This window comes from Cetorhinus maximus, chromosome 22 (assembly GCF_964194155.1).
Source record: "Cetorhinus maximus chromosome 22, sCetMax3.hap1.1, whole genome shotgun sequence".
Classification (NCBI taxonomy): Eukaryota; Metazoa; Chordata; class Chondrichthyes; order Lamniformes; family Cetorhinidae; genus Cetorhinus; species Cetorhinus maximus.
The window spans coordinates 70314443-70329956 of NC_135900.1; the positions used below are offsets into that span (position 1 = coordinate 70314443).

The 15514-nt window shown below is 46.6% G+C and overlaps 1 protein-coding gene across 1 annotated transcript in view; it reads right to left on the reverse strand.

Annotated features, from left to right (window-relative positions):
* Window positions 1–5812: 5812 nt before the first annotated feature.
* The window catches only part of LOC144696780 (uncharacterized), a 255023-nt gene continuing 245321 nt past the window's right edge, over window positions 5813–15514 (reverse strand). The window contains exons 43-44 of the mRNA XM_078568507.1: window positions 7994–8037; window positions 5813–6167 (exon numbers count right to left, since the gene is read on the reverse strand). Of these exons, the coding sequence (XP_078424633.1) occupies window positions 6157–6167; window positions 7994–8037 (55 nt within the window). The 3' untranslated portion in view covers window positions 5813–6156. The remainder of the gene's footprint in view (window positions 6168–7993; window positions 8038–15514) is intronic.

Genomic DNA, 15514 nt, shown 5'->3' on the forward strand with positions numbered 1-15514 from the left:
TCATGTCTGCCTGTTTTTGTGAATCCCAGCAACACTCGCCACTTTTAGCCAAGTTATACTTCAGTTACAGCACACAACATGCCCAATGTGGGGCTGATTTTTCACTTGAGGTGAATCAGGCTTTGCTGGGGCAGTAAGGGGCCTAAAGGTGCAGCCAAAGACCCTATTAAAGCACATACCACAGGACGCTGCCAGTCCAGCCTTGTTTGGACCCTCTGCATCATGTTCTCTCCACCTTTGAGCACCTAGCTGATAGCCTCGGCTGCTAGCCAAGCCACCCAATATTTCTGAAGCCCAAGAGCAGCAAGCTGCCTGAGGACCCCTGTTTGATGTCCACCGATTGCCTGTCAAATTGAAATAAAGCCAAGGACATAAAATCACCACCCACCACAATGGGCAGTCAGCCCCCTCCACTGTCCATCCACCACAAAGTCAAAATCTCCTCCAGTGCTTTGTTTGAGAAAGACTCTGTGTAACATGGTGCTGCAGGGTAATATTGAGGCTGGCTCTGTGCCTGCTATCTCTGTGCATTTGCCTCCTGCTTTCAATTGTACCATCCTGGATGCAGTAACCGAGGCACTGTTCAGAGCAGTGGACTTTTTACTTGCCGTACAAGAATGGGAAGGACTTTTTGCATTTCCAAGTGTGCCTTTGCTGGAAGAGCAAGAGAAATAGAGAGAGCAGCATCAAACGCCAACTTGGCCAATTAATCCCAGAACTGGTGATCTGGTTATTATGATATTGCTGTTTGTGGGAGTTTGCAGTGGGCAAAGTGATTGCTGTGTATCCTACACTTACCAGCTATAAAATATGTTAGGATGTCCTGAGGTTGTGTAAATAAATGCAAATTTGTCTTATGCGAACCAACTCCAGGCTTGTCTAGCAGGTTTGTTCTAACCCCCAGAAGAGGTTATCCACATCCTGGGGGTTACCAACTGAACTGGACTAGCCATACAAATACTGTGGCTACAAGAGCAGGTCAGAGGCTAGGAATCCTGCAGCAACTATCTCATCTTCTAACTCCCCAAAGCCTGTCCACCATCTACAAGGCACAAGTCAGGAGTGTGATGGAATACTCTCCACTTGCCTGGATGAATGCAGCTCCAACAACACTCAAGAAGCTTGATACCATCCAGGACAAAGCAGCCCACTTCACTGGTACCCTATTCACAAACATTTACTCCCTCCATCACCGATTCACAGTGGCAGCAGTGTGTACCATCTACAAGATGCACAGAGGGAACTCACCAAGGCAAATCCATGTTCACTGCCATCTAGAAGGACAAGGGAAGCAGATGCATGGGAAAAGCACCACCTGGAAGTTCCCCTCCAAGTCACACACCATCCTGACTTTGAAATATATCACCATTCCTTCACTGTTGCTGGGTCAAAATCCTGGAACTCCCTCCCTAACAATACTGCGGGTGTACCTACACCACATGCACTGCAGTGGTTCAAGAAGGAAGCTCACCACCACCTTCTCAAGGGCAATTAGGGATGGGCAATAAATGCTGGCCTAGCCAGTGATGCCCACATCCCATGAATTAATTAAAAAGAGATGTTGCACAGATGGACTGAGTCTACTGCCCTAACCATCTCTACATATCCACCTATTCCCAAAGGCTGATCCCTATGCCCCATTCTTTTGGGGTTTTATATACTTGTCTGTCCCTTCCTGCCTGCACTCCATTTGGAGAGACAGTGGCGTAGTAGTAATGTGATTGGACTAGTAATTTAGAGGTCCCCTATGTGGGGGGACATAGGTTCAGATCCTACCATGGCAACTGGTGGAATTTAAATCTTGTTTCAGTAATAGTGACCATGAAACTGTTACCAATTGTCATAAAAACCCATTCACTAATGTCCTTTAGGGAAGGAAATCTGCCATCCTTACCTGGTCTGCCTACATGTGGCTAGACCCACAGCAATGTGGTTGACTCTTACCTGCTCTATGAAATAGCCTAGCAAGCCGCTCAGTTGAAGGATAATTAAGAATGGGCAACAAATGCTGGTCTTGTTAGTGACACCCATCTCCCATGAAAGAATTTTTAAAAACTCTCACAATCTAGCCGCCTCCAAATTCATTGGTCTGATGCTCATTCAGCTTGAGTACTGATTACTATTCCTTCTCTAGAACAGAATGCTGAGAGGAAACCTAATAATTGTGAACAGATTTTTTTTGTTCTTGGGATGTGAACGTCGCTGGAAAGACCAGCATTTATTGCCCATCCTCAGTTGACCTTGAGAAGATGGTGATGAGCCACATTCTTGAACAGCTGCAATCCATATGGTGTAGGTACACCCACAGTGCTGTTAGTAAGGGAGTTCCAGGATTTCCCAGAGACTGTGAAGGAACAGCAAGGGTGTTCCAAGTCAGTATGGCGTGTGGTTGTCTCTTCAGGGAGGGAGATAGGCCAGTTAGCCTAACATCTGTCACAGGGAAAATGCTGGACTGCATTATTAAGGAGGTAATAGCAGGGCATTTAGAAAATCATAATACAACCAGGTAGAGTCTACATGGTTTTGTAAAATGGTTTGACTAATTTATTAGTGTTTTTTGAGGAAGTAACAAGCAAACTGGATGGAGGGGAACCTGTAGATGTGTATTTGGATTTCCAAATGATGTTAAATGAGGTTCACCATCATGGGTTAGCGCACAAAATAAGAGCTCATGGTGTAGGGGGTAACATGGTTAAGCATGGCTAGAAGAGATTGATTAACTAACAGGAAGCAGAAAGTAGGGATAAAAGGGTCATTTTTGGGTTGGCAAGCTGTAACCAGTGAAGTGCCACAAGGATCAATGCTGGGGCCTCAACTATTTACAATCTATATCAATGACTTGGATGAAAGGGCTGAATGCATAGTTGCTAAATTTGCTGATGGTACAATGATAGGAAAGTAAGATGTGAAGAGGACATAAGGCGTCTACAAAGGGATTATAGACTGTGTTATGATCCTTGGCCTGAACCCGGGTCATGGGGGGAGAGCCGGTTAGGGATCAATAACATTTTGTTTAAAATAGACAAAGTTTGAGATTTAAGATATTTACTAAGTGAATAAAGCCACATGGTTCATAGATTTTTGAACAAACAAAAATAAACTTTACTACACAAGTTCAAAAAGATGAAACACTTTACAATATCTATCTTGTACTCCAACATTCAGGATGAGGTACATGTGAATTAACAATCGAACTGTGGTCAGATATACCACACTACGCAATAAATGACAGATGTGACAAAATCCGATTTTGTGGATCTTTCAACCACCCACCCAGGCGCTTGTCACATTGTGAGCCAACAAATCTTACTGAAACTTTGGAAATCGTCATGAGAAAGACAATCTCCATATTTGAAGATCTTGCGTTGGAACTCTCTCCAAAAGCCACTCCCACTTGCATAGCTTCAACAATGACCCACCTCACAAGGTTCCAATCTCTCCTTCCAAGGTTCCTTTCCTCCTCAATTTCCAAGTACATTCAAGTATCAGTTTTGATCTCCTTTCTTAAGAAAGGATATAATTACATTGGAAGCAGTTCAGAGAAGGTTTACTTGACTGATTCCTGAGATGAAGGGTTTATCTTACAAAGAAAAGCTGCGAAGGTTTTCTTTCTATTCATTCATGGGATGCAGACATCACTGGCTACAACAGCATTTGTTGCCCATCCATAATTGCCCTTGAGAAGGTGGTGAGCCGGCACCTTGAACCGCTGTAGTCCATGTGTTGTAGGAACACCCACAGTTGTGGTTGGGCTACATCTGGAGTTTAGAATAATTAGGTGAACTTATTGAAACATATAACATCCTGAGGAGATTTGATTAGGTGGATGCTGAGAGGGTGTTTCCCCTTGTGGTGGGGTCTAGAACTAGGGGATAGAGTTTAAAAATTGGGGGTCTCCCATTTAAGTCGGAAATTAGGAGAAATCTTTTCTCTGAGGGTCATTAGTAAGTGGAATTCTTTTCCCCAGAAGCAGCAGAGGCTGGGTCATTGGATATATTAGACAGATCTTTGATCTACAAGGGAATCATGGTTTATTGTTGGGGGCGGGAAGGCAGGAAAGGAGGTGAGGCCACAATTTCATCAGCCATGATCTTATTAAATGGGTGGAACAGGCTCAAGGGGCCAAATGGCCTACTCCTGCTCCTATTACTTATGTTCTTAAGGAGTTCTTGTAGCAGTGAAAGGAAATCTGTAACACAACACAGTCCAAAGACTTAGAAAAAGCAAATTGCACAGTGAAGCATAATTTAATAAAAATTACTTAATGTTTATATCATATCAAAAGTTTTCAAAGTGCTTTACACAATTAACTAATACATCATGAAGTTGTGAATGCTGCGGGATAAAGATAACACTCCTACCATGTTACCAAAGGATACGAGATGGATGACCAGTTAGCTCACTTGGTATTGGCAGAAGAAGATATCTTGAATAGAAGATCTCTGTCCATTGTTGAATAGTGTTGTGAGATTTTGAACATCAAAATCTGCCTGCCTATGGGGTAATGGAGCCAGAATGGGTGTGGGGGAAGGGACAGACGGATAGAATAGAGGCCAAAGGCAAATAGAAAGGGCTGGATAGGCCCGGTGAAGCTTGTCAGATGAAACCTCGTGGAGATACCAACCAGATGCCCAGGTCTTTTGTGAACTCTGTCTGCGTAATGTGTCTCAGTTGCATGACATTATGGTTGTGTGCATTGTGTATGTCACCAGTCTGATTTTGGAAGTTGACCACATTGTAGAGTAGAATTGTGGGACTTGCCAGCAAAGGTTTTACCATTCTAGAGTATTGGCTTGAAGGGTTATCAGGAGTCAAATGGCAAGAATCCCAACTAATCATGACCCCTTCAAGTCCTAGCAATCACCCAGAACTGACTTGTCAACCATAAAGAGATGACTAGGTCTCCCAAAAAACAGTAACTTTCTTCTAATCTTTGAGAATCCCAGAAAAAGAAACTCTTGCCTTCCCTTAGTTAGTCACTGGTTGGTCATTGGACACCTAACAATTCTGTGTTTTGAGTACTCGTGGGGAGAGAGAGCAGGCACTAGGAGCTTCTCAGGAGAAGCGCAACTGAACATGAAATCTGAAAATGCACTGAAACTCTGATCACAGCCTGGTCATATTCCAGGTTCCAGGGGTTCTACCTATTACTGCTGCAACAGTGTTAGATTATGAACCCTGGATATAGATAAGAGCATGTTCTTGCACCCAACCTCTAGGTAACACTGCTCTTCCAATTCTCAGTTTCTCAAAGCTTTTACAATGGGCAATTTCCTTCACTGTGGTGGAATGGTCAACATATAAAATAGTTCCCTCCTTTTCTGATCTTGTTTTTGCCACAATTCTACCTCTGAGTTTGTTCCTGCATTGCCTGGACAGAATGAAGCCCTTATTGCATGTCAGAGAGAGCAAAGACAAAGACAGTCTGGGCAAGTTCTCTCTGCCACAAGTTTAACCCGTATTAAGCTCTTCTTGTCATTGAGGAAAATGTGTATGATCAAAGTGCCATTTGCCCCCTTCTCAGTATGAACCCCAAAGACTGTGCCCGAGTTAACATCTACCAGGAGCTCCAGGTAAATCAACAACAGGGCCAACCTCGCGGTGAGTGCACTGGATCCCTAGGTGAGTGTCAACATCACAGCATTTGTGAAAAGGGATGACACAACTCTTGAGAAATGTTCAAAACTGAGTCTCTGACCATTCGCTTCTCTTATTTGGGATGTTTGTTTACATTGAAATTCTGTAAAGGAAGCTGCTGCTGTTGTCTCTTCATTGTGCCATGTGCTGATGCACTGCAGGCATTAGTCAGTAATTTGACAAAACAACTTTTATTAAATTATAGCATCAACAGAAGCTTTTATTCTAACCTATACAATAATATACAAACTTGAAACAATTTCAATATAGTGCAGTAAAAATATATGTTCACCAAGATAGCTAGCTATGATTGCCAATTATTTCCATCAATGTGAGTATAAATACATGCTGTTTTTTCAATTTGCCATTGTTATAGATCTCAATTGCTGAGGAAGTTATGTATTCAATAGCATAATTTAAACAATGTTTTCAACTACCCTGCTCCCTGCGCCCCCAAACCCCTGCAAAAAATACAGATCTTGTACAATCTTCAACTTGCACTGAGACTTGGATCGATGTTCATTCATTACCTAAAAATTGTGATTGATGAACATAATGTTAGTACACAAATAAGGAGTGCTAGACATAGATTGAGACAAGATGGCTCTTGTATGAGATGCCTCATCATGTTAAGACATTTGGCAGTGAATGATGTGCAAGGTAGGCAGGTATTTTGTGTGCTGCAGCATTCCACAAACAACCATGAGAGGAATGGCTAGTTAATCTGTCTTTTGATGGACCTAATAGATCCCCTGGGTCTCCTCTACACTGGGAAGATTAAATGCAGACTGGGTGACCGCTTTGTGGAACACCTTTGCTCAGTCCACAAGCATGACCCCGACCTTCCTGTCGCTTGCCATTTCAACTCACTATCTTGCTCTCGTGCCCATATTTCTGTCCTTGGCCTGCTGCGATGTTCCAGCAAACTGGAGGAACAGCACCTCATCTTCCAATTAGGCACTTTACAGCCTTCCGGAGTTAATATTCAGTTCAACAACTTCAGGCTATGAACTCTCTCCTCCATTTTGATTTTTTTTTCATTCTTTTTGTTCCAACCCCCTCCCCCACAGGGCCATCCATAACTTGTTTTGCTTTCACAGAGTGCTGACCTCTGTTCTGCTATTAATACATTCTGCTACCTTACCTTTATGCCATTATTAGCACCTTCTTTAGTCTTTAGCACCATTAGCACTCTCTTTGTCTTGTGTCTATAACATCTTTGTCAAATCTCTCCTGAGTTCCCACCTATCCCTGACCTTGACCTTCTATTTTGCTCCACCTCCTCTTAAACAGTATAAAATCCATCACTTTTCTACTTATCTTCAGCTCTGAAGAAGAGTCATATGGACTCGAAATGTTAATTCCGTTTCTCTCTCCGCAGGTGCTGCCAGACCTGCTGAGTCTTTCCAGCATTTTCTGTTTCTATTTCAGATCTTTTGTAGCATTGCTCACAGTACATTGGAGGACAAATTTTCTATGAGGACAGCAGTGTCATCATATAGTGAGACTTAAAAAGTATCTATATTCCTTTGTGGACACTAAGGCCAGGGTTTTGCCCTTGTCAGGCGGGCTTGGCAGGGGCGGTCAGGAGCGTTCAGGAAACTGACAGCCGCCCGCGATCAGGACCCGACTGCGATTTCATGCTGGCAGGCCAATCAAGGCCCGCCTGTTGTGAAACATGCGCGGCAGTGCTCAGTGCTGCCTGTGTGGTGGGGGAAGGAGGGCGAGTGGGAAACTTCATGCTTGTGCACAAGTGTGTGCAGGAAAAGCTCCCTGAGGACAGAGCCACCTCAGAGAGGTAAAGATATAAAAAAATCAGAGTTTTAAGATGTTGAAAAACATGTCCCCTCATGTGTCTCTACCACATGAGCAGAGACATGTTAGAAATTAGAATGAACATTTTTTATTTCTTTTTAATGACGGATCGAAATCTCATCCCGCCCGTGGATGAGGTTTCGCAAAAAATGCAAAAGCCAGCTGGCCTTTTAGCCTGCCCGCCAACTATAAAGTTGGATGGGCAGCGAAAAATTTAATTTAATTACATTGTTAATGACCTTAATATGCCTTTTAATTGTCGGCGGGCGTGCTGCCGACTCCTGCACACATTGTGCGAGTGCGCGATGACGTCGGGACGCTTGTCCGACATCATCGTGCATCATTTTACGCTCATTCTGAGCTAAAAATTCTGGCCTCAGTCTAATTAGATCCAAAAGTCAACAGGGGGCCAATTCAGTGGAGAAAGAACCCGAGATCAATTAACAGGTGATTGATTATTTGTTGATGTGGTACAGTCAAAAGGTCGAATGCAGGAATACAATAAAAAAAAGACAAAGAAAAGGGGCCAGGGGGTACTCACTGATTCCACTGCAGACTGATGAAGTAGATGAAACAACTTGAATTCTGTAGGAACAAAATATCAGAAAGATTTTAGAGCATATCCACTCTTGACTCTATGCAGACAAAATGTTAATTGACAGGCGTGTGCTTTTTAGTCTGAGGGTCCAGGAAGGGGTCTACCATAATCTAAGGCATTTAATTCACTGCATTGTTGCAATCCCCTCATCTGTGTTCTTTTCTGCCAATGTTCTTCTTGCCTGAAGACAGTGACTCTTGTTGGGTACAACTCCCGAAATACTGCTCACTCCCCTGTACTTTGGCCAGGACTATTCATCTATGCGGACCATGCTGCATCAATATCAACAGGCACTTAAGCCTGGGGCCATGGGATCCTTAGTAGCTCTGTCCAGTCACTCAGGAGTTTCAAACCTGGATGATTTGGAGGATAAGTATAGCCTGGACTACTGCTCCAGGTGAGATCAGATCATTTAATACACATACAACCTTGTTGCTTGTATGGCTTTACCTGTGACAAAAAAGGGATTGCTTTTGTGCTTTTTTTAAGAACACTTCAGATAAACGGGGTAAACATGATTTTAAAAAGTGGCTTCAGCCAGTGGTATCTCTGGGCAAAGTTTATTGTTTTTGTGATAGTGATGACCACTCCATGCAACTGGCTGCAAATCAGTCTAAGGTCAGAAGTGGGGATGTTCGTCGATAATTGCACAATGTTCAGTACCATTTGTGACTCCTCAGATACTGAAGCAGTCCATGTACATCTGCAGCAAGGACTGGGCAATATTCAGGCTTGGGCTGATAAATGGCAAGTAATATTCATGCCACATAAGTGCCAGGCAATGACCATTTCCAACAAGAGAGAATCTAACCATCACCCCTCGTCATTCAATGGTATTACCATCCCTGAATCCCCCACTATCAACATCCTGGGGGTTACCATTGACCAGAAGCTGAACTGGACTAGTCATATAAATACTGTGGCTACAAGAGCAGGTCAGAGGCTAAGAATTCTGCAGAGAGTAACTCATCTCCTGACTCCCCAAAATCTGTCCACCATCTACAAGGCACAAATCAGGAGCATGATAGAATACTCTTCATTTGCCTGGACAAGTGCAGCTCCAACAACACTCAAGGAGCTCACCACCATCCAGGACAAAGTAGCTCATTTGATTGGCACCCCATCCACCACCTTAAACATTCACTCCTTCCACCACCGGTGCACAATGACAGCAATGTGTTGTAGCATCTTTACAAGATGCAGTGCAGCAACTCACTTCAACATTCCAAATCCCCAACCTCTACCATCTAGAAGGACAAGGGCAAGATGCATGGGAACACCACCACCTGGAAGTGCCCCTCCAAACCACATACACTCTTTGGCTTTGAATTCCATTCGTTCAAAGTTGCTGGCTCAAAGTCCTGGAACTCCCTTCCTAACAGCACTGTGGACATATCCACCACATGAACCTCAGTGGTTCAAGAAGGTGGCTCACCGCCATCTTTTCGCGGGTAATTAGGAATGGGCAATAAATGCTAGCAATACTGATATCCCATGAACGAATTTTTAAAAAAGGATTTCCACAACATACGCCAGAGCTCTGGATAGTCAGCTTTAGTTTGGCAGGAGATCAAACTGCATTAATTGAAAAAAATCACATTATTCACAGCAAAAAATGGTTTCCATAACCAAACAGTTTTCTGCCAACTGTCCCGAGTTGCATACTATATCATTTATTGTAACATTCTAGCCTTTGGGTTAATTGAAACACTGCATCTTCAGTATTTTATTGTGTACTGCTTTTGTGCATTATTCCACTTGTAAAGGAAGTGACCATTAGTAAAGCCTTTAAAGAATGGTCTGTTGGCAAGGTATTTATCACCTTTTGGAAAGGAAATTGCAATCATTTTACATGATCTCCAGTGGCCGGTTAAGTGGGTATGCTATGTAACACAGGATAGTTTATGGACAACTTTTTTTGCTTATGGGATCTGTTTTTTGGCTGTTAACGCAAGGCAAAAGTGCCAGCAGGGGGAGCTCATGGACACATTTATAATGAGATCACTACTTAAATATTTAATCTTCATATTTCACTGCAAGCTAAGGGGTGACTGGATAGATGCATTCACAACTATGAACAGTTATATTAAGACGAATACTGACAACTGATCCTATTGGCTGGTGAGACATAAACTGAAGAGACTTGCAAAAACAATTAAATGTGGAATTCTGTATCACAAGTTTCCCACGTACACTGACAACACCCAGCTCTACCTCAACACTACCTCTCTCGACCCCTTGCACTGTTGGTCTGATATCCGCTATTGCTTGGGCAGAAATTTTCTACAACTAAATATTCCCTTGATTCCCTTTATAATAAGGCTGAAGCCATTGCCTTAGGTTGCTACTGCAAAGCCTGTTCCCTAGCCACCAACTTCATTCACTGCCCTGGCCCCTGTCTGAGGCTAAACCAGATTAGCTTTGTACTCTACTTGAACTGAGCTTCCAATGACACCATATTCTTTCTTTACAAAGCCAGGCTATTTCCACATCCCGAACATCTCCCATCTCTGCCTCTGCATCAACTTATTTGCTGCTGAAATTCTCATTCCCACCTTAGTTACCTCGAGATCTGACCTTTCCAATGGTCTCCTAGCCAGCTTCCCACAACTGCAACGCTGTCAGTGAGCTCATTCAAAACTTTGCTGCCCATATCCTAACTTGCACCAAGTCCTGTTGACCTATCACCCCAGTGCTCATTAACTTACGTTGGCTTCTGATTCGTCAATGCCTTAAATCTAAAATTTTCATTCTTGCTTTTAAATCTCTCCATGACCCTCTCCCTTTCTCTGTAACTCCTCCAGCCTTACAAACCTCCAAGAGCTCTGTGCCCTTCCAACTCTTGTGCATCCCGGATTTTTATTGCTCCATCATTGATGGCCGTGCCTTTAGCTGCCAACACCCTAAATTCTGGAATTCCCACCCTCCCTTTCCCCTGTGAAGACGCTCCCTAAAACCTACCCTTTTTACCAATCTTTTGGTCTCTGATCCTCATTTGTCCTTACATGGATTGGTGTCAGGTTTTGTTTGATAACTCTCTTGTGAAGTACCTTGGGACTTTTGCTATGTTAAAGGTGCTATATAAATGCAAGTTGTGTACGTTTAAAAGGGAAGCAGATAGATGAGAAAAAAGGGATATTGAAGGCACAGTGAGTTAGGAGGATGAGCAGTAGTTAATCAACTGTGGTTCAGTGATAGCAAACTCCTCTCTGAAAACCACCAGAAAGTCAACACTGAATTTTCTAATGTCACAGGAGTGAAGTATTCGCAATCATCGCTTCTCGGCCTTTTGGCTAAGATCAAGTGTAGTGTTGCAGGGGCGACACCATGGTCCTGCCAAGGCAAGGTCGGGATGGAAGGGCGATAACCAATCGCAATCCAAATCCATACCGTGGATTACCTATCACCGTCCGAGTCACGGTGAACCACAGCGACGAAGGAGGATCACCTATGGATCGGGGCTTCTTCACCAGGAGGATCCTGTTGAAGGCGTGCGGCTTCCAAGCTACGGAGATCTTCACCCTGCACGACTCCCGCAAAGGGGGTTATTTCGACGTGACGTTCAAGCGAGTGGCAGACTGCGTCCGGCTCCTGAGGGTGTTCGAGGAGAAGAGAGACCTGCCGGAGATGAAGATCCTGACGGCGGAGCCGCACTTTTCTCTGCCGTTGCAACGGGAACGTGAGGTGATGGTGCATGTGTACAACCCCTTCGTCCCTGTCGCCGACGTGGTCACCTTCCTCACCAGGTACTTCGATAAGGTGGGGAGCGGCACTGAGATTCGAGACGACTTGGGGATCTGGACAGGCAAACGCCTGTTTAAGGTCACGCTAAAGACCGATGGTAAGGGAGCCATTTTCCACCCTCCTTCCAGTTTCGCTATCGGGGGAAACCGTGGCTACCTGGTCTACGCTGGGCAACCCAAGCATTGTCGCTCATGCGGCAAGGCTGGTCATGTGGCGGCCAACTGCAGCGCCTCCCTCTGCAAGATCTGCAAACAGGAAGGGCACCAGACAAAAGACTGCAAACAGGCCAAGTGCTGCAACCTGTGTGGCGAGGCAAGTCACCTCTACAGGACCTGCCCCAAACGCTGCCGTACTTACGCACAGGCAGCCAAAGCCGACCAGGGGGAAGCAGAAGAAATGTTCCGTGTCACTCCAACCACCAAGGCCCCCAGGGAGCTCAACGGGACAAAGGAGGACACAGAGAGAGACAAGGTGGAGAAAGAGATTGAGGCAACAGAGAGCCAATCAACAGCACTACCCCCTGAACCTTCCAGTCCTCAGGACAGCGAATCAATGGAGGAGGAGGCAGCAGTGGGAAAGCAGCAGGGGGAGTGGCGGACGGTGAAGAACAAGAAAAGTAAGAGGGAGCGAAGAAGAAGCAAAGGCGTTTCCCAGAGAAGCGGCAAGAGGCGTCTCCCATCCGACACGGATGACAAGGGCAGCAGCTCTTCGGATGAGGAAGTGCCAGAGCGGCACCGACAGAAGAGGCGGCAAAGCTCCAGGGCGTTGGAGGACGAGACACCCGAGCTCCAGAAAATTGGAGACAACAAGGAGCCCAGCGCACCCCAACTTTGCCTGCAACCTGAGGAGGCCAGTGCACCACAGCCCCTGGAATCTGGGAGCAGTGAGGCAATCATCGCACCCCAGCTCCAGGAAGCCGGGAACAGCAACCCCCCAGAGGGGGTGAGTTTTGGAGAAGCTTCTCCAGCAAAGGTCATCTCAAAACCCGCTCTCTGCGTGAACCTCCAGATGCCACTGGAGCAGAACACGGCCAAGGAGATCTACCTCAGCCCATCCAAAGTGAAGGAATTTGAGCTCACTACGGGTATGAAGGAGCAGACTAAAGGTCTGGGACTCTCAGAGACAGTGGGTTTGGTAGGAGAATAAATGCTTTAATATGGGTTTAAAGATTGTATCCATAAATGTGCGTAGCATTAAATCTACTACGCGATGTGTTGCGACCTTGGACTACCTAGCCAAGGTCAAAGCTGACCTGTTGTTTCTGCAGGAGTGTGCGATACCGCACCTCAGCTCCTACAGGCAATGGTCACGATGGTGGTCCCACGGGCCATCGATCTGGTCGGGCGGAAACGACTCTCGTTCCTCCGGCCTGGGTATTCTGCTGCGGGGAGGCAACTTCACCGTCTCCGAGGTCAAGGAGGTGGTGGGCGGGCGACTCCTCGTAGCAGACGTAATGTACAAGAACGCTCCACTCCGGTTAATTAACGTGTACGGCCCGGCACAAGGGGCTGAGCGGCTGGAGGTTTTTCAGCAGCTCCCACTGCTGCTGGCGACCTCCAGGCCGGTCATTCTGGGCGGGGACTTCAACTGCATCATCGATGCGGCTGGACGATCCGGCAGGGCCGGAAGCAGATTGGACGCTACGTCCAGATCCCTGATGGAAACAGTTAAGGATGCCAAGCTGCACGACGTCTTCAGCAACCCTGCAGACGGAGCGCAGCGTAGATACACCTGGTCGCGGCCAGACGGGTCCATTCGTTCCAGGATAGACTTCCTGTTTGTGTCCCGTGCATTCACAGTCAGATCCACCGACGTCAAGCCGGTGTTCTTCTCTGACCACTGCCTCCTACTGGCGGACTGCCACTTGGAGGAAGACCTGAGGGTGGGCAGGGGGGCATGGAAGCTAAATGTGCAACTGCTGACCCCAGAGAACATTGAGGAGCTCAAGAGGGATTACAAAGGTTGGAGAACCGTGAAACCCCTCTTTGAGTCCCTGACACACTGGTGGGAAGTGATCAAGGGAAGCATCAAGAGGTATTTCATCCTCAAGGGCACCCAGAAAGCTAGAAAGGAACAGAGGGAAATGTCCCGACTCCAGGAAAAGATGCAGAATCTGCTCCGGCTGCGGTCGATGGGGGTCGATGTCAAGGAGGAGCTCCAAGAGGTGAAGGGCCAGCAAGCCTCGCACTTTGCCTCGGAGGCCTCCAAGATCATCTTCCGTTCCAGAGTCCGCTCCGTGGAGCAGGATGAGACGTGCTCACGTTTCTTCTTCCAAAAGGTACACAGAGAGCGCTCTGTGATCAGCAGCCTGAAGGAAGAAGACGGCTCAGTAAAGTCATCACGGTCCGACATTCTGAGGATCAGCAAATCCTTTTATGCCGGACTGTATGACGTGAAGCCCACGGACAGCACGGCCTCCCAGTCCTTCCTGTCCTCTATCACGGAGGTCTTAGACCACAGTACGCGGGAGAGCCTAGACAAACCGCTAACTCCTGACGAACTGACTAAGGCCCTCGAGTCCTTCGAGAAGATTAAAACCCCCGGAAGCGACGGCCTGCCGGCGGAGTTGTATTCGGCTCTGTGGGACTTGATCGGCCCAGACCTGCTAGAAGTGTACGAGAGTATGCTCCTGGCCGGCAGCATGTCAGAATCCATGAGGAAAGGCATCATCACCCTCATCTACAAGCACAAGGGGGAAAGGGAGGAAATTAGAAATTGGCGACCCATTTCACTGTTGAATGTGGACTATAAGATTCTGTCCAAGGTCATCGCCAACCGGGTCAAATCCGCTCTGGAATTGGTGATTCACCCTGACCAGACCTGCTCTGTGCCAGGCAGGAAGATCTCTGACAGCCTGGCGCTGCTCAGGGATACGATTGCCTATGTACAGGACAGGGGTGTGGATACCTGCCTCATCAGCTTGGATCAGGAGAAGGCCTTTGACAGAATATCGCACACCTACATGGGGGATGTGCTCTCCAAAATGGGCTTTGGGGAGGGAATTCGAAATTGGATCCAACTGCTCTACACTAACATCAGTAGCGCAGTCTCAATCAATGGTTGGGAAACAGATAGCTTTCCGATTAAATCTGGAGTCAGGCAGGGCTGCCCTCTCTCGCCTGTCCTTTTCGTGTGCTGCATAGAACCCTTTGCCGAGTCCATCAGGAAGGATCCGGGCATAAGAGGAGTGACGATCCCAGGCAGTGGAGGCACTCAGGTAAAAGCCTCCCTGTACATGGACGACGTCGCCGTCTTCTGCTCGGATCCGCTGTCGGTGCGCAGACTGATGCACGTCTGCGACCAGTTCGAACTGGCCTCGGGAGCCAAGGTAAATCGTGGGAAGAGCGAGGCCATGTTCTTTGGGAACTGGGCTGACCGATCCTTTGTCCCCTTCACTGTCAGGGCTGACGGCCTGAAGGTGCTGGGGATATGGTTCGGAGGGACCGGGGCATGCGTTAGAAACTGGAAGGAGCGAGTGGCTATGGTGAAAAGGAAACTGGGCATGTGGGAGCGACGCTCCCTCTCCATTGCGGGTAAGAACCTGGTCATCAGGTGTGAGGTACTCTCGCTGTTGCTGTACGTGGCGCAGGTCTGGCCCATTCCACACTCCTGCGCGATGGCGATCACTCGAGCCATCTTCCGCTTTATCTGGAGGTCGAAAATGGATCGTGTCTGCAGGGACGCGATGTACAAGCCTCTAGATAAAGGGGGAAAAAACGT